Raw genomic sequence first — 22448 nt, 5'->3', positions numbered from 1 at the left:
TTTCACTATGAAAAAACTATATAAGGTGCCTTACACAAAAGGGTTTAAAATTCTGAAATGCTTCTTTTGGAGCTTACAGCAACAAGAAAACGTGTCTTCCAAGAAAGGTACTTTATGCCCACTAAATCTTCTGGCTCAAAAAGAAACATGAGTAGACCTCTTCCTCCTGAAGTTGATAACCTTAGAAAGCAAGTTCTGTTGTTTCAGAGGTCTGGAATGCAGGACTCCCTCCAGAAAAATCTTAACAGCTTTCAAGATGGCTGCAGAGTGATGAACAGCTTAATGTCAGATCTCCTAGTATGAAAAAAGAAACTTAAGAGACAAGGGCCAGTAACCCTGCCTATTTTAGCAAATTCAGTTACTAGCTATTAAGTATACTGCCTGTCACAGAAAGAAGAAACTTGGAGAGCCTGAAAGAAAATCAGCTGGAAAAGATGAAGAGAAAACACTGACTGGGAAGAATCCTGCAGCTGCTCAGCAAAAAGCAGTTCAAGCTCCAGCTTTTGTGTAATGTATGGCTACAGTAATCTAGAGTAAAAATAAATCAAATGTGCTCAGACCTGATTAAAATTAATAAAACAGTGAAGAAATATATCAGATCAAATAATGAAATGCTGAAAAAATGGAAGAAGCTTCAAACAGCTATGCAGATGAACTGATAAAACTGCAAAAATCTGAGATCGAAATGAAGCTGGATGAGTATGAGACTGCTCAAGAATACATTCCTAAAAAGGGTAGAGTTAGAGGACATTCTAACGGAAAACCTGAGATTTTCTGCTGCACCAGAGAAACTGGAAGGAATAGCCTGTATTTATGGAAGCACAAATAAGCAACTGGACTGGCATTCCACAGCAATATTTGTTAATTGAAAGGCTGCAATGAGTGTATGCGCCAAACCTGGCCATGAGAAAGCAGTCAAGATGCAATACATGCAGAATAATGTTTTGGAAGACGAGTGAGATTTAAGGGAAGGCAGAAACTGAGCAACTTATGTAATGTTGGAGTGATGATAGTTGCATAAAAAAATATTATATATCTATATATATATATATATATATATATATATATATATATTAATATATATACACACACATACACATATAGTTTTACACACATATATATATATATCTATATCGAGAGAGAGCGAGTGAGAGAGAGAGAGACATATAGATATAGATATGTAAATGTGATGTATAATGTTTGAAACTAGGAACATGTTAATATGATTTGTTTTCCTGTATATAAATGTACGTTTGCCCATGTCTTAAGTGATAATTCAATAAAAGTGTTTAAAAAAGTCTTAACATACAGATTTGCTACTACCTACAGAAAAAAAAATAAAAATGGCACATAAGTTGAAATTAATTTTGATGGCTGAATATGCTATACTTGAGGCACAGCCATAGCAATGATGGGGAAAAGTGAGCCGTAGTTCAGTGCAAGCAGTCAGGGGGCATGATTATCAGCTTTCAGGAGGTGATAATTTTTCCCAACTGGAAGTGCAAACATTCTCAAAATGCATTTTGTCAGCATTGGCCACATAATGTGGTTGAATAAATGACAGTCACTGTGTGAAGACAGTAAAGAACTCTCATGTATACACATAACAACTCTTTGCTAAATGCTTACACTGACTGCTGCAAGCCAAAGTACATACCTAAGATATTAGTCTCATTATAATAGCACTTCAGTGATATAATGCAGGGATGACCTGTGATAGGTATGTATATCATAGCTATTGGCTACACTATATGAATGAAAATACGATTGCATTTAAGCCTAAGTCTGCAATGTGTGAACAGAGCAATAAAGAGAAAAGTTGAAAAACATTTTATTTCCCAAAACTTTGAAGAAAGACTTTTATTTTTATCTCTCAAATCTTTTTTTTGGTCCTGAACTGTGGTTGTAAGAGGTGCCAGATGGGGACAGAATGACTCAGCAACAAGTCTGGCCTGAGGTAATCTAATAACATTGGAACTGGACCATTCAATGGTTTTGGCCCTTTATGAAGGCCCAAGAGACATTGTTTCCATTTCTATAGGTAAGATTCTCCCTGTAATAGATAGTGTAGCTTCCTTTTTATTCTTTAATGCCAACTTGGCAAACTTGCCAACGAATGTTTGCTTTGGTTGTAAGACATAAGATGTTGTGTTACAGATGCTTTGTAATCCCCCTGAAGTGATAGTTATGGCACACAAAATCAGAAAAAAAAAACGGGAGTCTGCTGTCTCTTAAATATTTTAGTGTGGCATGTGAGACATAGTTATTAGGAATCATTTTTACTGTCTGGTCATTACTTCATATTATCAGAGGAGTAATGAGAAGCAATGCATGACAGAAATACAGTCAACAAATAAATGAAGAATGACGATGATGATGATGATGATGGTGATGATGATGATGATGATGACGATGATGATGATGACGATATGACTTTTTGAGAACAAGCACTGCCCTCCTGTACCCCCTGCCTTTCTGCAAATCCTTACCAACTCAGCGATAGGCGAAGTTCTGCACTCAAGCCAAAAGACACTGGATAACTGAACCTAGACTATATGCCTCAGAAGAGGGCAAAGGTAAGTACATGTGGAATACTTATTCCTATCTAAACTTGTTTCCTAGTATTTTAGTACTTTCCTATGGGACCAGATTTATAATGCCTGCCAACAGAATATACCTTTATATTTGTACTTGTTATTAGAGGACCGTGGAAGAACACTGGATAACTTTTTCAAGAGCAAGGACCATAGTTGTCCTGGCCGAGGAGGGCTTATGAGAATAAGGTTGGCCCTATCTTGTTTTAAAGTTGAGAATTACTTTCTGAATCAGTGGGAATAGAGAACAGCCATAGATATTTGCCAGTAGTTTTTTAAGCCTTAATTGGTCAAGGTGGTCTGTAAAGAATATCAGTTCAAAACTCAGAAATTAGAAGAATATTTCCATGGACATAGACACTGTGCCAATATGAATGCTTGATGTTATGTTCTATGTGTATTTCTTACTAGGTGTGTTAGGTTAGCCACCCCTTAAACATCTAAGCTCAGTGGTAGATGCAGAAAGCAAAAGCCCTTGCCGCGAAGAGTGTGAAGCTGTGTATACTGCTACAAGGCCAGAACTGAAGAAAGCCTTGTATCTCTACTCATCTTTTTTCTCTTCTTTTTCAAAACTTACACTGAAACTCAGAATGCCAATACACTATCTATTTATTTATTTATTGTAATTTGTTAATGGGGTTGGTCCAACTGAGCCAAAGGCCCATCTTCAGTGGAGATCGGAGTAGAAAAGCTCCAAGTACAATTACAGACATTCCAAAAAAAAAAAAAAAACTTAATATCAGATTTAAGCATCATGAGTAACTTATCAGATACATAATAATAGTATGATAAATTAAGATTTTATTCAAACAAGTTACTGATTGGTATTTATTTTCAGAAATGAGAAGACGAAAGAAGCAAGCATACAGAAGAATAAAAGCAGGGAAACAACCTGGATTAAGACATAATAAAAAGGGATACTCAGCCTCAAAATTTTATCAACTGTGTTTCTTTAGTAAACAATGTGTTTGGTGAATTTTATATTTAATGAAGATCATTTACAAATTTTTTCATACAACTTGCTCATATATATTATCTGTATAACAATACTTAACAAAAGACTCATGTTTATCTAATGTATGTGGACACTAATGCTTTGTACAGGCACAAAATGGTTTGTGCAGGAAATAAAAAGTTATATTTTACTGTTTTGGAACAGGTGATAAAAACACCAATAGGTGGTCTCTGGGAGTATACACTGGAATATAGAGAACTTCTATGGCAAGTTAGACTTGATGCTAGTGAGAAACCTGGGTTAAATGAAGCTATTTCATTAGCCAGCTTACTAAAATTAAGAGCAGCCAAATTGTAATCAAACAATAATAATACAAAGGGACAAATGACTGTTTTATTATTTTATGTATTTTTAACTACATTTAACAAGATATTTTAACAAAAGTTTTAAACGGTAACTATTTCTTTAAAGAATGTATGTAGTTATTTGAGATACTTTAATTTTTTATATGCTCTTTTTATTCATTGGTAGTCCATAGTGAGACTTTGATATATAATTAGAAGATGTGATTGTATTTTTAGTTCTGATGAAGTCCCAGAGAGTAAGGACAAAAGTGATTAACTCAATACATCAATAAAAGTATATATTTCAACTTTTCCAGTCTGCTTCTTGTTGATATATCTTTGTGGTTATTAGAGTTATAATAAAGGCTAAGGAAGAGGAACATTTTGTGGTGTGCGTTTGAAGATTTTGGAGTGTTACAGAGAGAGCGTCTGGGTTAGAGTTGGAGTATTGACTAGGTAAGGAAACAGTTTTAGCATTTTGAGTGTGTGATGGTGTGTGTGTGTGTGTGTGTGTGTGTGTGTGTGAGAGTAAGGCAAGGATTTTTGTTAAGGTAATGTGGAGAGTTGCATAGGGTTGTGTGTTATGTGCAGGGTCAGGGTTAGCACACATATGTAAGATGATACAGAGAGACAAACATCTTTACTCTTGTGTGCTAAACCTAAATTTGCTGTTGCCCCTAATGTCAACCTTGTCTTAGCAAAAACCTTTTTCATAACAGAAACACAAATTTTGTCTGGATGTACTGTTAGTTTTTTAATTGCTCAATCACAAAAGAAAAGCATTTGTCTTCTTCTATGATTGGTTTTGGAATTTTTTATTTTTTAAGTTTCAATGTGCAGAAAGCAATGTAGTGGGCAGTGATATTTCTGGACATCCGATTCTAATCCCTTTTTTATATATAAATATCCACCAGTACAATCACACATTGGAAATGAGCATCAGATAACATAAAAGACTGAGCCAATTAGCAAAATACATAATCCACGTTCACTTCTGATGTGTGGCTGTGTATTTTCATTGTTTGTGATATCATAATCACATGATCTGATGCATCCATATAAGTAAAGAAAGACAGCTTGTTTTATCTTTAGCACTGAGGAAGCAATGGGTATGCAGCAAAATTGTTTTTTGTTTCATTATTAAAATCTGAGGTAAGAAACCAATTGGCATAATTCTTAAGGCCTTCACCTACCATGCTACCATGTACAAGGTTCAAGGTTTAATCCTGACCACTGGCCAATGCCTGTTTGGAGTTTGCATATTCTCCCTGTCTCTCTGTGGGGTTCCTCCCACTTCCAAAAAAATATGCTGAGTGTTTACATCTTAAACTCACCAATGAATGGAGCTTTGGGCAGCAGCACAGACTCTACATGATGCCCTTTGGGGGAAGTGTTGTTCAGACCAACTGCTTTGGACACCTACTGTGGTGCACAGTATCCTCAAGATAGGACAGTATGGATTGCAGACTGTAGCTCACATTACCTTATACACACCTACTTACTGAGAATTCTTTTAACTGAATAGTTGTTTTACTACATACACAGCTTTTGATAGGATTAAATCCTTTGTTTTATTTCCTGCCCCTTATTTCATCATTTCTTATACTAAAAACTATTTTATCTTTTCTTAAGGAACAATACAAATCACCAAATGCATAGTCTTTGTCAACATTCTTTATCTCAGTAACATACAGATTCATAGGTACTTACTACTCTAATAATATCTGAGGATCTTTAAACAGCCTAGCCTAGCATTCCCATGGTATTTTGTTTTTAGCCCTTATATTTTGTATATGAATAACGATGGGGTTGGCAAAACAAGGATATGCAGAGACATATATTTATTGCCCCTTTCCATAAGGGACATAGGTGCTAATCTGAGGGTGAATTTACAGTTTCCTATCCAGTCATCCAAATGTTGTTTGAAAAGAATAAGAGAAGTGCTTTCCTTTATGCAGGGTTGAAGACAGCTTCATAGAAGCAGTAGTCTTGAAGGTACACATCCATCCCTCCAAAATGTTCTGTTTATGTTGCAAGAGAGACTGAAATCCCTTGATTCTGTGTTTTGTGAATGAGAAATAGGTTTGACAGAATAGGGTTTGCTGAGGCTGTATACAAGAGGCAGAGGTCACATCTTAGCCTGTATGATACCGAGAAGGACAGAGCTTTGGGCAGACTGCATAGTTTTATGATTTAGGCCCTTGATTTTTCTTATGAGAAAGTGTTGTGGTAATGTCAGTCATGCAAGTGCTTGGACAGGTACATACTGAAAGGGGCACCGAATTCAGTGATCGGTCTAATGAGAACTGAGTACAGTGCAATGATTACATCCAGGACCTGGACCCCATACCTCTAGAGATAAGCTGTGTGATTAAAAAAGGATTTTTGCACAATAGCATGTATACCGTGATCAAAGGGCAGTTTGCTGTTGGCATAGGTTCCTACATCCCTGACTATGGGATCAATTTTCAGGGGTAATAGTTACAAAGGTAGCCACGTTGCCAAAGGATACTATTATACATTTCTTGGCATTTCATTTTAGTCTTTGATATTTACACCAACTATTTGTTTTAGAAAGGACATCTTGGAGGATCTTGGTGCCTTCTGGGAAAGTTTTTGATGTCTCCAAGTTTACAGTCAACTACAGTCTTACTCAGCCATAATCTTAACATATGCCTTGATCTCCAAGAAGCAAATGCCAAAGAGGACTAAACCCTGGGTTACACCTCTAGTGACAAATCTTTTGAAGGAGGTACAGTTGCCCATCTTAATTTCCTTGGTTCTATTTGTGTGTTAGTTTGCTAACCAATGAGTCACATAAGAGTTTACATTTAACTGAGAGTGTTTATCTCTGATGCTTGAATGTGAGATGGTGCTAAATGCCATTGCAAGGTCTAGGTATGCGGTGTATACTGATTTACCTTTATTCACTGCTTTAGTAACCTTCTTGAAAAAGTCAAAAAGGTTATGCAGGCAGGTTCTCCTGTTAATGAATCCAAACTGGCTTAGGTCAACTATTTTAGGTAACCTATGCGCTTATTTATTAATTCCATAATGATCCTTTCCATAGCCTTACAGATGAGGCTGGCCAGGCTTATGGGTCTATAACTAGCTCTGTGCAAGGCGATGGTTATTGCTGTCCTCCCTTTTTCCAGAATACTTGCAGGTTGATATTGAATAGCCTCTGTTGGAGGTCTGACAAGTTCTGTTTCAGGTTGATCAGTAGAAGGAAGCTAGGTATGTCATCCGGCCGCATTGAAGTAGTCTTTTTGTCCTTGGTTAGTGCCTTGAGGACATGATATTGGGAGATTTGAGGAGAAGGTATATATGCAGGTATGTGATTTGGCAATATAATAGGAGAGAGGAGTTATGAAGGCTAAGCTAAATTTGTCCACTAGCAGATCTGTGATGTCCCTTGGATCAGAGTATGTGATATTATTTACTATTAGTTCTATGCATGAATGCACATTGTTTCTAAGATTTCTAACATGGTTAAAGAAGGCTTTGTGGTCATCCTTCACCTGGGTAACTCTTTATACCTTATATGTGGCTTTGATTGATTTGACCAGAGTTCAGAATTTCCTGCTAATTTTAGTAAGAGTGTTTTAGCAACTTGAGAATCGAATTTATTTTTTCAAACACTGAGTTTTTTCTTTTATTATAAAGCCTGCTTATATTTGAGTTCCTCCACAGAGGTTTATTTTCAAATGCGGCATTATATTTATTTTGGAGGTGGACAGATGCATCAATGCAGCTGTTTATATATGCCAAGAATTTGGTGGTAAAGGATTCCAGATTACAGTGCTTTCAGGTTAGAAAGAGACTGTGAATTTAGTCATGTCTACACTCTGTTTTGAAATAAAAACCACTCAAACCAACACAACAGATGACATCTGCTGTGGTGGTTCGAGCGTTTTTTATTTCAAGTTTTTTGTTTGTGTGATTCGGCTTGACCTTTGCTTGCCTACCAATTCTTGGTGTTATTTCACTCAGTTTTAGCAGATTAGACTTTGCATAATCTCTGAATACCGAGATCTCAAAGAATGCTACTGGCTCCATACTTGTAGGGATTGCGACTGACCTTTGATCCAATTTGACCAGGGAGGAAGTGACAACTGGTGGGGAGCAAAGATGTCCTATACTGGTAGGGACCAAGTCCAGGATTTTATTGCCCCTTGTTGGAATGTGAACTGGATTGTCCAAAAGTGTTTGTTTTGATGAAATCCATACATTTTTGGCTATAGATGTTTCAGGTTGTATAAGTCTCCCACGTTAATTCAGGGGTAGTTGAATTATCCTATGAAAATGGTGTTTGGCTTAATGCATAGTGACTCCATTGTAGTTTGGCAGTAGGTATGTGCTGAAGGGGACATAGAAATGTTTCTATATAAGGGGTTTTGTTAATAGTAAGGTAAATGTGGAGGAGTTCCAGGTCATTATCTTGTTTAATGAGTCTGGAAGTGAAATTTGTTTAAAGAATATGATGACACTGTCACCTTTAGTATTTTTATCTACTGTGGTAAGTCTGAACGTATGGTAGGCATTGAAATCTTGCACTGATGACGTGATCTCACTGGTCATGAATGATAATACATACATCAGTGTTTTCCAGGGTAAGAAGTGCTTGTAGAAGGTGGATTTTTTCTTTCTTTAGGCTCCTGGCATTGAGCAGCAATACCTTTATTTTATCCAGATTCTGTTTTCTTTTTTCTTTTTTTTGTTTATGTTGGAAACTCTAGAAGACTAATATTGCTTAAAAAGGAACTTAATGGGGGAGGGAAAGGGTTTAGCCAATATATGAAAGCCGAGGGAGGGATAGATGCAGACCATCTCTGGCAAGCCCATTAGGACTGCTTCCATTTCCTCTCAGGCAGATGCAAACTGCACCCCCTTAGAATGGCACCAGAAGAAAATCCAGTTCATAAATTCGTAAGATTGTTAATAGGCTAATGACCCAGGGGGGTCTTTCTAAGCCTAGCCAAGTTTTCCCAAAAGAATAATTATATCCTGTGTTCAAATAGGACATTGAGGGCCAGGCATTTATAAGCTACCTTTAATGGCCAATGGTTTCTTCCCAAGTGGCAGGCAGAATTGTGGTCCTCTGTACCTTTCTTAGGTTTATCAGTTACTCCACTCACACTAAAAATAAACTTCACTTCTGGATCCAAAGCTTCCTTAAACTTCACTTCTGGATCCAAAGCTTCCATTTTTTCTGCTACATTTCATTGCAAGGACATAATTCCTGAAGGTTGCAAATGGGCCATTTTGCTAACTGCAAATTATTATTCTGTATTTCCAAACACACTGATTCTCAAAAATATATTCTTTCAATCCTGTGGATTCATTTCTTCATTTCTTCAAATATCCCTTTATTTCTGACACTACGTGGGATGTGGTGTTTATTAGAATGACACTGGATGTGCTTCCAGCCTTCATGAGGTCTTCAATCAAACTGAACTCTCTGGAAGGAGTACCACACGACACACACTATCCTGAAGCAAGGCATTAACATCTACAAATAACTAATGTTTTCAGCTATAACTCTTACTGTCAATGCTATTGTATGTTACTATGCAAATAATAATAATTCTTAAAACTTGTGTATGTTTATTATTTTTTCTTGCACTGTCTTGCTTCCTTGACATGGCTTATGACTGAAAAGGGTCTAGGACCAGTTCACCTATCTGCCCTATGCAGCTCGACTGAAGAAACTCCAGCTGTACTCGGTTGCATACTGTCTACTCAGAGGTGATCTATGCCTGACATACAAGGCCATGTCCAACTCAGAATTAATGGACATGCTCCACCTAAAGAAAACCATATCCCCTCAAGCCACATGCTCTAGGGATCTCATCTAAACCTCACCACAACAATAAATAGGACGTGCTGGAGGGATAGATTCCTGTCCCAGAGACTTCCTATGCTCTGGAACAAGATTCTAATCTACATTAGGTAGAGCTCCTCGCTAACATTCTTCAAGAGAAACCTTGACGAATGGATGGAAAATAGAAAGTTTACCCCAGGGATTACTTCAATGGCTCTGCTGGACAGAGGCACAGGGAACTAATCTAAGGGGGCAGGGAAAGCCAACACAATTCCGGCTAGGCTTATAAATGCCTTCGGGCAGACAGCCTAGTACCTACCTATGAACCTATGAACCTATAAGGGACATGGGTGCCAGGCTCAGTGTAAATTTTGTATTCTCCATCCACTGGTCTAGGTTGCCCTTAAACTGGGTAACAAATGAACTCAGCTTCACATGGATGGGAAGCCTGTTCTATAGGAGGGGCAGTTTCTGGGACACATATCTGCCTCTCCGGCATGTTCTGTTTAAGTCACAGACAAAATTCAGGTCCCTAGACCTTATATTTCTGGTATTGTTTAACTTATGAATATGCAGGAGATTCATAAATGTGAGGTTTGCAGATGCCTTGTAATCCATGCATAGATCACTTCTTAGCAATCTATAGCAGACTGAGTAGAGGGAAGGGACTTTAAAGCACTCTCATAAGGCAGGTTTGTTACTCCTTGTATTCTTTTCATAAGGAACCTCCGAGGTCACTCTAGTTGCTGCATATGCCTGGTTAAATACATACCAAAAGGAGCATTGTACTCTATGATTGGTCAAATAAGGGTGGAGTACAGTGGGATAATGACCTCTTTGGACTTAGATGCCATGCTCTTACTTATAAGTTGTGCAACATAAAATGATTTCCTCACCATTGTGACCACTTAGTGGTCAAAGGTAAGGCTACTGTCTATGTGTGTACCCCGATCCCTGACCAATGGGTCAGCTCTTTGGAGTGTATTATCAACATGGTAATAAGACAGGACATTTGACATCCCAAAGGGTACAATTATGCATTTCTTAGGATTGAGTTTAAGACCATGGCTTTGGCACAATTTGTTAGTTAGAGATAGGTCTTCTTGAGGAATGCTAGTGTCTGCAGGGGTTTGATGATAACCCCAAGCTTGCAATTATCTGCAAACTTAGACAGCCATAAACCTTAAGTAGCTGCTTCCATTTCAGAGAAATAGATGCCAAACAAGAGTGGCCCAGTACCAACCCCTTGTTGAAGTCTTTTGTTTGCATTGCATGCTTCTTAAGGCTAGGTTCATATCTGTCTTCAACATGTATTCCAAGAACTCCATCATGTCTCTCTCTCCAATAGCCTAGAGAGGTACATTTCAAGTAATTTATTCCCACGTGCAGTATGACTGTGTGACATGTATAAGTCCAAAATCAGTGAAAAAACAACAAATGAAGTTAAAACACAATAATCCGCTGTATAGGGTGTTCGGATCCCAAAAATATAACACAAGTTGCTCTAAAAACTCTATTTAATGAAACACATATAGTCCGGTTAAGCACTTTCATCTACATTATAGACTTCATCAGAACATCAAACACACAGTATAATCAGTCAATTAATTCCTGATTATGTAAATACAGGTCCCTTAAAGTGCACTGTGGATTCAGTTAAACAACATAACTCTGTTTAATTAAAAATATATATTGAATAATTACCCTAATGCCATATAAAATCACAAATAAATCCATAAATCACCATCTACTAATATTAATATATTAAAAAATATTAAAAAGTATTAAAAAGTATATACATTCCATAATGGAATTCATCCTTTTACTAAATCCATATAAAATTATGCCTTTAGTTCCAAAATGGGCTTAATAGATATACCGTAATTTATTCTCGGGTGTACTGTTGAATTTAACAAAATTTGCCATTTAGTTTCTCTTTCCCCTAATTTTTTACTAATATTACCCCCTCTGGGATTGACAAGTATATGTTCTAATATAGCAAACTTGAACATTTCACAACAAGGGCTTTTGACAAGATGTCTATATAACGCATTAGTTATATCTTTTTGCCCAATGCAATAAAAATGGTCATATATTCTGTTCCTTAGACACCTGTCAGTTTTGCCAACATAAAAACAAGAACATTTTGTACATTTGGCTAAATAAACCACATGCTGTGTCCGACAGTTCCCATTCTGAAACCTTAGTATAGTTTGATTAATATCTTCCAGTTTTAAGGTAGCATCTTCCATAATGGCAAAACACTGATTACAATGTCCACATTTGTGAGTACCCCCCACTCTTTTCCTATTTCTACTGTTATTTAACCGGACTATATGTGTTTCATTAAATAGAGTTTTTAGAGCAACTTGTGTTATATTCTTGGGATCCGAACACCCTATACAGCGGATTATTGTGTTTTAACTTCATTTGTGTGACATGTATACTTGTGATGCAGGAATGTGTGCATGTGTGACATGATGTATCCTGGCACCAGATAGGCAATTGATCATGACCCCCCTCCTTTCGCAGAGTCATGAATGGTGCATCATTGTGTCTCATTGTGGACTTACCTGTGACTAGGATCAGAGCAAGATCATAGTCAAATGGGACCCTAGGCAGGGTAATGGATCCCCCCTGCAGTCATTCCAGTGTCCCATTACTTGGCCATTTCTCCCCAGGTATCATAAACACTGTTTACATCTCTCAGTGTGCATACTGTTTTCTGGTTTACTTCTACAATGCTTACAAATATTTGGATTTCATTTAAAAGTTTTATTTCAAATTTTATAGCACAAACACTGATAGGCATTTACTAAATAAGGCTATACAGTCTCAATATGAAAACAGACTTAACATTAAAACTTCTCTGCCCTTGAAACTCAATTTCATTTAAATTGCATTCAAACCCATATGCAAAAAAAATGCATCTGGCCAGTGGCGGATAAAATTAACCTTTGGGCTGTTTGCAAATCATAAGCCCCTTGCACACATTTGTAGTATCATGCAAACATGCATGTGTTCTTTGATTCGCCTTCCTGTTTGTATTAAATTACATTCTTTGTATAATATTGCACCACTTGTTAGACCATGTTTTAAATTTGTAGTTTTGAACATTTTTTCCAGTAAGCAATGAAACAAAATTATGAACCAATAATGACAAAACTGCCCAATTCAGAACATTTCAACCATAAAAGGCCACTCAAACTTCTGTCATTACAATCCACCAATATCAGTCAATATGCTCAATCTCTTCCATGGAATATAGAAAGGAACAAGTCTGTGTGATGATGACACATGCACAGATGCAAAAAAAAAAAAAACATTTTTTTTTAAATTATAAAAGTAAATGTGACAGTTTGCTGACCAGCTGGTCCCCTCCCAATCAGTGGGCCTAAGCGACTACCTTGGTTGCCTAGTGCTGGATCCAGCAATGCTCCTCATCTGTGTGAAATAAAGTCCTGCCCTAACCTTGTTTAAACGTAATGTTGACCATTGGATGAGAAATCGAAAATTCACTCCTGGTCTGGTGTCCATGTCTCTGATGGAGAGAGGCAGTCAGTAAATCATGTCATAAGCAACATTCACCCCTATATAAACATCTAAAACATAACTTGTGAGACATATTTGGGTTGCATGTCTAGCTTTATAAAGGATCTAATGACTATTAGTTTAGTATAAACCTATGAAACTATGACCCTATGATCTGAATGCATATAGAAATTATTACCTGAATGGTAATATTATAGTCAGCTGTCTGCAACCTTATGACAGTTCATTGTGCACCAACCAGAAAGGGAGAAAATAGTATGGCATGTCCTTCCATGCATTACAGAGAAATGGTTGTATAGCCACGCTGTCTTGGATTAAAAGAATGACTGACTCTTTACATCATATCAAACTTGATTAAAAATGAAATCAGTTGACACTATGAATTGTTTTTTGAAAACAACCATATGAATGGCATAGTCAAGTCCAGGCATTCTAAAATCAAATAGTATGAAAAACATTTCTGAAACAAAATTATTAAAATATGCAACATATAATGTAACTCATAATTATTCATAAAAAAAGTAACTATTTGTACAAGTGTCTACATCAGTTCTTTTAAACATTTCATTAAACAGTCAGATGGTATATACTAGATTTAATTAATTTATTTATGTACTATTTGGAAACTGGGTAGGTGGACTGGTCCAGGGACCTTCAGCCATGACCTTGGCTCAGAGGCAATAAACAGTGCAAGTAAAACTTATATACACTTCAAGTATTATGGAGTGTTAAATTTACATAGCTGCAATACTTTAGAAAGTCCATATTACAGATATTATACAGTTTTTATAAAAAAGAATGTTTTACAGTACATATGCATTTCTAATAAAGTAGCAGGTATATATTAGATTTTATTAGTTTTATAGGATGCAGTGCAATTTGGCTACATAACAATTAATTCTTAAAGGTTTAAAATTGAATTTCCTTGAAGAAAACTCAAAGTAAAGTGAGTAGAAATAGAGGTTTACAGTGATAGGCCTAAAGAGTAAGAAGATAAGACAGGAGTATAAAGAGTTAAATGGCAAACAAAATCAGTTGATAAACTGTAGGAACGTTTAGAATATTAAGCATTTTAAAGAGTTTATCTATCATCCCAAAAGCATTTACAAGCAACTTCCATGAAAAGGTTCTCAAAAAGGGATTTCTTAAACTTGGTAAGTACCTTGATGCCTTGTTCCAGCTGGTTTGTGCCCTGTAACTGGACCTCTTCATTCACCAGTGATTGTTTTAGATTGGGAATGGTTGAGTGATACTGAATGTTTTAGATTGGGAATGGTTGAGTGATATTGAATGTTTTAGATTGGGAATGGTTGAGTGATATTGAATGTTTTAGATTGGGAATGGTTGAGTGATATTGAATGTTTTAGATTGGGAATGGTTGAGTGATATTAAATGTTTTAGATTGGGAATGGTTGAGTGATATTGAATGTTTTGAACTGGGAATGGTTGAGTGATATTGAATGTTTTGAACTGGGAATGGTTGAGTGATATAAAATTCTCTCAGGGAGTAGGACTATTCCCTGACTGTGAACTTTCTTTTCAGAGAGGGAGCAGTAGCCATCACTTCTAATTGTAAATAGTAAAGTGCACAGAAGATAAATGGAACTTTCTTTAATGGGTAGTCAATTTTGGTCACTCAGAATGTTGCAGGGGTATATATGGGCATTGGCAAGTAGGGCACATCTGGCAATTTCATTCTCAGTGACATAGTTTTTGAGTGTTATCAGAAGTGTAAAGAGAGTACTGGAAAACAATATTCTAATTTAAGGGGAAAGACATTTTTGAATTTTAGCTTTATCCACTAATTATATTATGCGATTCTTTTATTTTTTTTCATCTAGACTTGCAGACCTTTCTTTCTGACATACAACAGTGACAGTTTTCTGCAAATGAGGGTATAAATTCATGTTTCCAGATCTTTGTAATCATTTTCCTGGCTATTGTTAACAAACTCCAGAGAAGTGGGAATTGTGTGACTTAGGTACACTTCTGGGAAATGGAGCATTAAACAATACCAAATGTTTAGTAAGTATAAATTTATCAGACTGACATAACTTTCATGCTAACCAAAACCTCAGTATAAACCCTGACCCAAATATCATCTCTAAATTTCAACTGTTGACATGCAAATATAGTTTAATAATCACATATAGGATAACTGATGCTTAACACAAATTAATAGTTACAAAAGTTAATGTCTCATTCAATGCAATGTTTATAAAAATGCAATTTGATTAAAATGAGTCAATCATACTGTCTGAGACCAGATTGTTTTGCAGATGTCATTTGTTCCTGAATCAGTATCTATAGCATTAGTGTATAGAAATATGTATTTCTGGTGGAACTGCTTAGAAATTACAGTTGTATGCAGACAATTGAATGGTGCCAAGTCAAACACTTGGGAATGGCTCAAAGAAAGCAAAGCAATTTTATTGAGTAACAAGGGTAGATGTGGCCACATACCACACAGAAGATGTAGACAGGTATATAAAACTAAATTTTAAAGTAGGTAGACTATATTGCAAGAAAGTACAAGCAGTTTATTTTGCTAAAGGAAGCCAGTTTAAGTGCAGTAACTTTATAAAAACATCAGAGTATCCTCCTGCACATATGTACAGAGCTTAGGCAAGAAAGATAAATTCATTAGTGTTATAATACATTGAAATTCAATTTTTCACAGGCATATTACCATGTTAGTGAAAACAAAAACAAAAAGGCATGTTGTTATTGAGAGCTTGTCTGAATAAGTGAAATGAAGTGTGCACTATGTTAAGGCATTTCACCGAGGCCATTAATTAAAAAGACAAGCCTGAATCCAGGATGTAAGGTCCAGGGTGAAGAGTTGCTTGAAGTCTGTTCTTGTAACTGTCAGCAATGTTCAAGTTTATGCAACCATTTTTAGACTCGTGTGGTAATGATACTTTAGAAACCATTATCATGTCAACAAAAATTACAGAACAAAGCAAAGCATCAGTTAATGAGAAACTCCAATGTGCTTTGTACCCATGTCAGAGGCATTATAAAGAAGATTCTTAGATTTTACAGACACTAATATTAACATTAACACTGATAAAAAGACTGAAAAGGCCATTTGACTATTTTGAGAGTGTACTGCTTAAAGAGAGCAATATTTTTTAAAATAAAAAAGACTCCTAAGCAATATACACACACACACACACACACACACACACACACACACACACACACACACACACACACACACACACACACACACACACACACACACACACACACACACACACACACACACACACACACACACACACACACACACACACACACACACACCTTGCTTGTCCATCCATGTTGTCAGTAGCACACACACCTGTGGCAGCAATGTCTTCTGCACACCTGCCTATTTTACTTGTCTGTCTGTGGAAGCAGCTTGAGAAACATCTTTGTATTTATATTTCCACACAAACGGAATGACAAGAACAGGTCTGTGTGATGATGACATGCACAGAAGCAATGTGCATTCTTAAAGAAGAACACACTTAAAAACATGTAATTGTTTTTAATTATAAAAGAAAATATGACAGTCCCCCAACCAGCAGGCACCCTCCTACCCAGAAGGCCCTAGGTGACTGCCTGGTCGCCTAGTGCTGAATCCAGCTCTGACTAGGATATCGGACTGGGTGGACATTTGTCTTATGGGCTTTGGATTTGAATCCATGGGACTCACAGACATACGTTTCACAGTGAGTGATGTCAGTGTGGAGTGTTTGTGAGGTTGTTGATGGTACTTATTTAAATTACATTTAGGAGATCTTTGTAGTTTAGGTAGATTACTTTTAATTGCCTCAGCATATGTAGGTCTATGTGTTTGGTCTGAGATGGGTGTGATTGGTTTAATGTGGTGTTGTGTGGTACTGACATCTTGCTTCTTGTTTGAAGTGGCTTCATGTGAGAGCTTTGCCTCCAGTAACATTATATAACTTCATCTCTTACATACTGACAGGGTTAGGTCTGTAAGCATCTACAGTCTCTGCCGGACTGTGTGCCCTTCTAGGATCACAATAGTTGCTGACTTTCTCTCAGATTGCTGTTTTGTCTTTTTTCCTCTTCAAAAGTTGAAGTAAATACTTTCATGGTTTCTTCCCAAGTGGCAGGCAGAATTGTGGACCTCTGTACCTTTCTTAGGTTTATCAGTTACTCCACTCACACTAAAAATAAACTTCACTTCTGGATCCAAAGCTTCCTTAAACTTCACTTCTGGATCCAAAGCTTCTATTTTTTCTGCTACATTTCAATGCAAGGACATAATTCCTGAAGGTTGCAAATGGGCCATTTTGCTAACTGCAAATTATTATTCTGTATTTCCAAACACACTGTTTCTCAAAAATATATTCCTTCAATCCTGTGGATTCATTTCTTCATTTCTTCAAATATCCCTTTATTTCTGACACTACGTGGGATGTGGTGTTTATTAGAATGACACTGGATGTGCTTCCAGCCTTCATGAGGTCTTTAATCAAACTGAACTCTCTGGAAGGAGTACCACATGACACACAGTATCCTGAAGCAAGGCATTAACATCTACAAATAACTAATGTTTTCAGCTATAACTCTTACTGTCAATGCTATTGTATGTTACTATGCAAATAATAATAATTCTTAAAACTTTGTGTATGTTTATTATTTTTTCTTGCACTGTCTTGCTTCCTTGGCATGGCTTATGACTGAAAAGGGTCTAGGACCAGTTCACCTATCTGGTTAACAAATGTTAATAAAACAAATAAATAGAAATAAACATTTATACCCTGCATATTACAAGCTTTACCCTATATACTTCAGGGTTTTGCCTTAACAGAAAACTGATTTAGGCCATTTTGACATTGATTATCCTTTTTCAGTGGTAGTATAGCTTACCCGGCTTCTTCCAATTCAATACCTTGACACATGCCTGCTTCTGGCTCATTAGATGTCAAAAGACCTTCTTTTTCCCATTACCAGAAAGTTGTTAGTTTTAAGTCAGCATGTGTGCCCAAACCGAGGCTAACAGATCTGCTTAGCGTACCTACTGTTCTACATTATTTGAAAATCCAGTGCCTTTTTCTGATCTGCTTCTTTACTGCTTCTCCTTTGCACGTGGCATTACTTTTTAACTATACAACATAGTTCCTGTAATTACAAATGTCTACACTGACTTATAGTTCTCAGTATCCCTGATTCTGTCAGGCCATCCTGAATTTCAGGTTAAATCAGTGCAATGTCCTTTCACCCTAATTTTCACTCCTAATCCCAATTTTGGTTATGAACTACTGGAAGGGTGTTTCAAAAAATGGCAACCTTCCAAAGGTTCAGCTGGTAGTGCATGCAAAATCAGAAAGTAGCATATCTTTTTTTTCCATTTTATGTTTAATTGTATTAAAAAGCTTTTTGCAGGTGCTTGGCTGCATTCCACCTCCTTTCAGCTCTCTGATCACAAATGCACACTCATCCTTATGTGTTGTGTAAGCTATGAGCTCAGGGTATGCCCTAAAACAGAAAGCAGACATATGACTAAAGCACTTGGTGCAGTGGAGGGTGCAGGGTACGCTAGCAGTAAGAGTCTTTATTTGGAGCTAGATTTAAGCATGAACTATCTACTAGTAGTAAATAAAGAATTGTGTACCAAGTAAATTCACTGTTTTGGGTCCTGGACAGAGTTTTACTTTTTATTTTATTTTTGTTTGTTGGGGCTTGGGGAAAAAAGTTAAGATCTGATTCTAACCGGATACTTTTTTCTTGGATGACAACACAAGCCACACCAATACAAGCAAGCAGCTGTGGTCCTAATTTGCAGAATGCCTCTGATTATTGCCTCATGTGTCCCTTTGTTCCTCATATTTATTGTGTTTTATGGTTTTCCTGGCAAATGTTAAGGTCTGCATTGCATTCACTGAATAATAGCAGATATCTGAGTTTCAAAAAATTGCATGTTAATGCAAAACTCTATTCAACCAACTATAGTAGGTTCAGGAGACCAAGTAAGAAGAGCAAACTTGTCTTGTTGGATAAAGTAGATCCACCAAAACAGGTCTACTTTATTGAACAAGATCAAAGATGTATCACATAACAGGAGAAATAATGTTTAATAGTGTAGAAGAGGCAAGGAACTTCATTAAAAATAATAATTAACTATTCTCATAGGAACTTATGGATTGTTCAGTCACAATAAAAAGATCTGTAGAAGAAAAAACAGATGAAGTGAAGCAAAATGCAAGAAACAAAGACTTATTCCACATATCACACCAACTTCATAGGGAAAGATCAAATAATATAATTAATATACTATATAAAATGTTCATGTTATACATTAAGGGGATCCTTAGTGGTCCAGTGGTTGGGATTTGGCACTCTCATCTGGGTTCAGTTCTTGGTCAGAGAATCCATTGTTAGGGAGATTCCTGGTGGTTCTCACAAACATAGCCCAAGTTAATTCCCGATCATGGAATTTCAATATTTTGGGGTTAAGGATTAACATAATGGTTAAGGTGTTTATCTTACAAACACAAGGTCCAGGGTTTGATTCTCATCAGCTTTGAGGGAAACAGTCGACAAAGGCAGGTAGCCTAGTACTTACCTATGAACTTGTGAATATATTTAATTAAAATGCAGGTAAACTTTACCTACCACTATCTAAGGTAGCTTAATTAATGTCTGTGTTCTGCATGGCTAGGAATGCATCCTATAAAGGAAAGAGTTATAATTCTACAAATTATATTACTGAAGTGGTGACTGTCATACAAATCTACATTAATTACTCGTGTAATGCTTAACAACAGAATAGCCAAAATATTGCAGTTTATCTTGTTGCTTGCTTCACATTGCTAAATTTAATTCTAACAAGTGCAACGTGAATCATTGACAAACAGATTTATAATGTCAGATTGTAGAAACAAGAAATGGATTACTATTAATTTAACAGTGTATAATATTTACTTTCACAATGTAACTCTGTTTAACAACTTTTACCATAATCAGTTTAGAATGCGATTCAAAATGAATAAGTTTGTCTAAGCATATTGCAAGGAATGCTCTGTAATAGCCTGAAGCAGGTCTGAAACTTTCCTTTCTATTTATTTTTGATGTCTGTTATTTCTTTTTTTCCTGTTCATAGAAGGACTTTGATAAATAAATATTAAGATTCTACTACAGATTCTAATTTGGCAGTCTGATAGGTAAAGAATAGAAATGAATAAACACAATTATTATTACTACGAATGCTTGCTGCTGATAGTGGACATTGCTTGAAATGAGTCATAAATGGTAACATCTTATACTGTGTACTTGTGTGTATTATTAATCACAAAAAACACATACTTTAGAAGTTATAGACTTCATTATACCATCATGGATATAAAAAGTGTATACTTATTGGGGAAAAAGTATGTCAACAGTTAAATAAATACTCAGATATAAGATCAATATCCTCTCAAAGACTGACTTGAATGTTTTTCTTGTGACTTAAATATAGTGAGGTAGAAATTTCATCATTAAAGTTTAGGATAAGATGGATTTTATTGATGGCACTCTACAATAAATTACAGTTCCGTGACTAGTGTTGTGTGACTCTTAATTTCTTTATTAGCATTGATATTATGATACTATGATATTATGATCACTGGATGGAAATGTACTAGTTAGATCAAACATTATGTAAGGACAATGTATTGGAGACATCATGCTATATAGTACTGCAGACAGTGAAAAAGAAAATAAGTATAGAAAGCAACTGAATATAATGATCTGATTAGAGACTGAGTGATCATCAAGAATAAAGGGATTCACTTGTACATTACCTTGCACAGATGCTAAGATCTTCTGTATTAGGTTTTGGCAATCCAGCAAAAGGCAGAAGTGGGGAGATAATGAAGACAAACGGGTGGTGATAAGAATGTGGTAATGCCCTTGATTTAGCATTAATTCAAAAAAGGAAAAAGGCGGAGGGGAGAAAAGAAAGTGGAGAGCAAACAATGGCTGTTAATATATTGAATAGTGACTGGTTTGAATGGATAAATGGTCATCTGACCGAATCCTTGCTTATTTTATCTTTGAGCGGTGATGGTAAGAAATAACCGCCTGTGAGCAGCTGGGCGAGGATAGAGGGTAGCTATTATAATTAAAGCAACAGAGAAAAATTTAGCAAATTAATCTGAGTAAAGGTGGGTTTAGAAATTGATGGTAGGGTATTCAACTAGATGTCGCTGTAGTGTCTGTTGGAAAACTGAGGCATGGAAATACCATGGGATTTTCTTATTAAATTCATAGAAGGAATTAAATCATGCTACAAGGAAACTTCAAGACAATCTCTAGTACTGTACACCTCAAGCTAATTAGGAAATGGAATTATTAGTTAGTGACGCCAGCAATTTGCTGTATTACTGGCATTCGTTTACATAAAAACAGACATTAAGAGGAAAATTCTCACATACATTTGCTACTAAATAATTGTATTTAGCAGACTTTCAAATGGGTATATATTATATACTTTTACCAAGCTGTACCTACTCTACTTTATTTTATGGTACAGGCAAATACATAATAATTCATATTTTCTACAAATATATATGCTGGTGAATTTTGTGAACTGTCAAGAACATTTATTCATACGTTATATATTTTAAGATATACAGAAAATCCTCTATTTTCACCTTTTATAAACCATAAAGCAAAATGAAAGAAATATTGGTACTTTATATCAACTTCATGGAAGGGAACTTTGAGAATATGAAAACTATAACACATGACTGTATATGATGGAAATAATAATTGAACTTTCACAGGTAACCAGCTCTTCACTGAGATACTGAAATATCTGAAGCATGTTTTCACTCTAATATTGCACTTTTAATTTATACTTGCATTCCACTGTCTGTCTGAATTGTCTGAACTAGTTTTTGGTCACATTTAGTGTACTAGTTCAGTTGTAGCACTGCCCAGTTCCACGTTTGGTATTTCTAGGATTGTTTTGCATCTTCTGAGCATCAGCTTCAAGGCACCTTTTTTGGTGAAGGCCCTTCTGCACCATTGTTTGATGAGAGTGCTGTCTGGGCCCCATCTAATCGAGGGTGACTGGAGTAGAGCTCAGAGTGAGAGAGAGAGAGCATTCTTATTTGCTAACTTGAGCTAAAAAGGGTATTTTCTTGTTTTATTTAAGCCTCGTGTTTGCACTT

General features: G+C 36.2%; 1 protein-coding gene across 1 annotated transcript in view; it reads left to right on the top strand.

Moving 5' to 3' along the window:
- The window catches only part of LOC122810129 (ankyrin and armadillo repeat-containing protein-like), a 398722-nt gene extending 394763 nt beyond the window's left edge, over positions 1 to 3959 (top strand). Inside the window, exon 9 of the mRNA XM_044081603.1 lies at positions 3433 to 3959. Coding sequence (XP_043937538.1) covers positions 3433 to 3502 — 70 coding nt within the window. The 3' untranslated portion in view covers positions 3503 to 3959. The remainder of the gene's footprint in view (positions 1 to 3432) is intronic.
- Positions 3960 to 22448: the final 18489 nt, after the last annotated feature.

This window comes from Protopterus annectens, chromosome 8.part1 (genome assembly GCF_019279795.1).
Source record: "Protopterus annectens isolate FY-2018-M chromosome 8.part1, PAN1.0, whole genome shotgun sequence".
NCBI classification, from domain to species: Eukaryota; Metazoa; Chordata; order Ceratodontiformes; family Protopteridae; genus Protopterus; species Protopterus annectens.
This window is presented reverse-complemented; position numbering and strand designations above follow the sequence as displayed.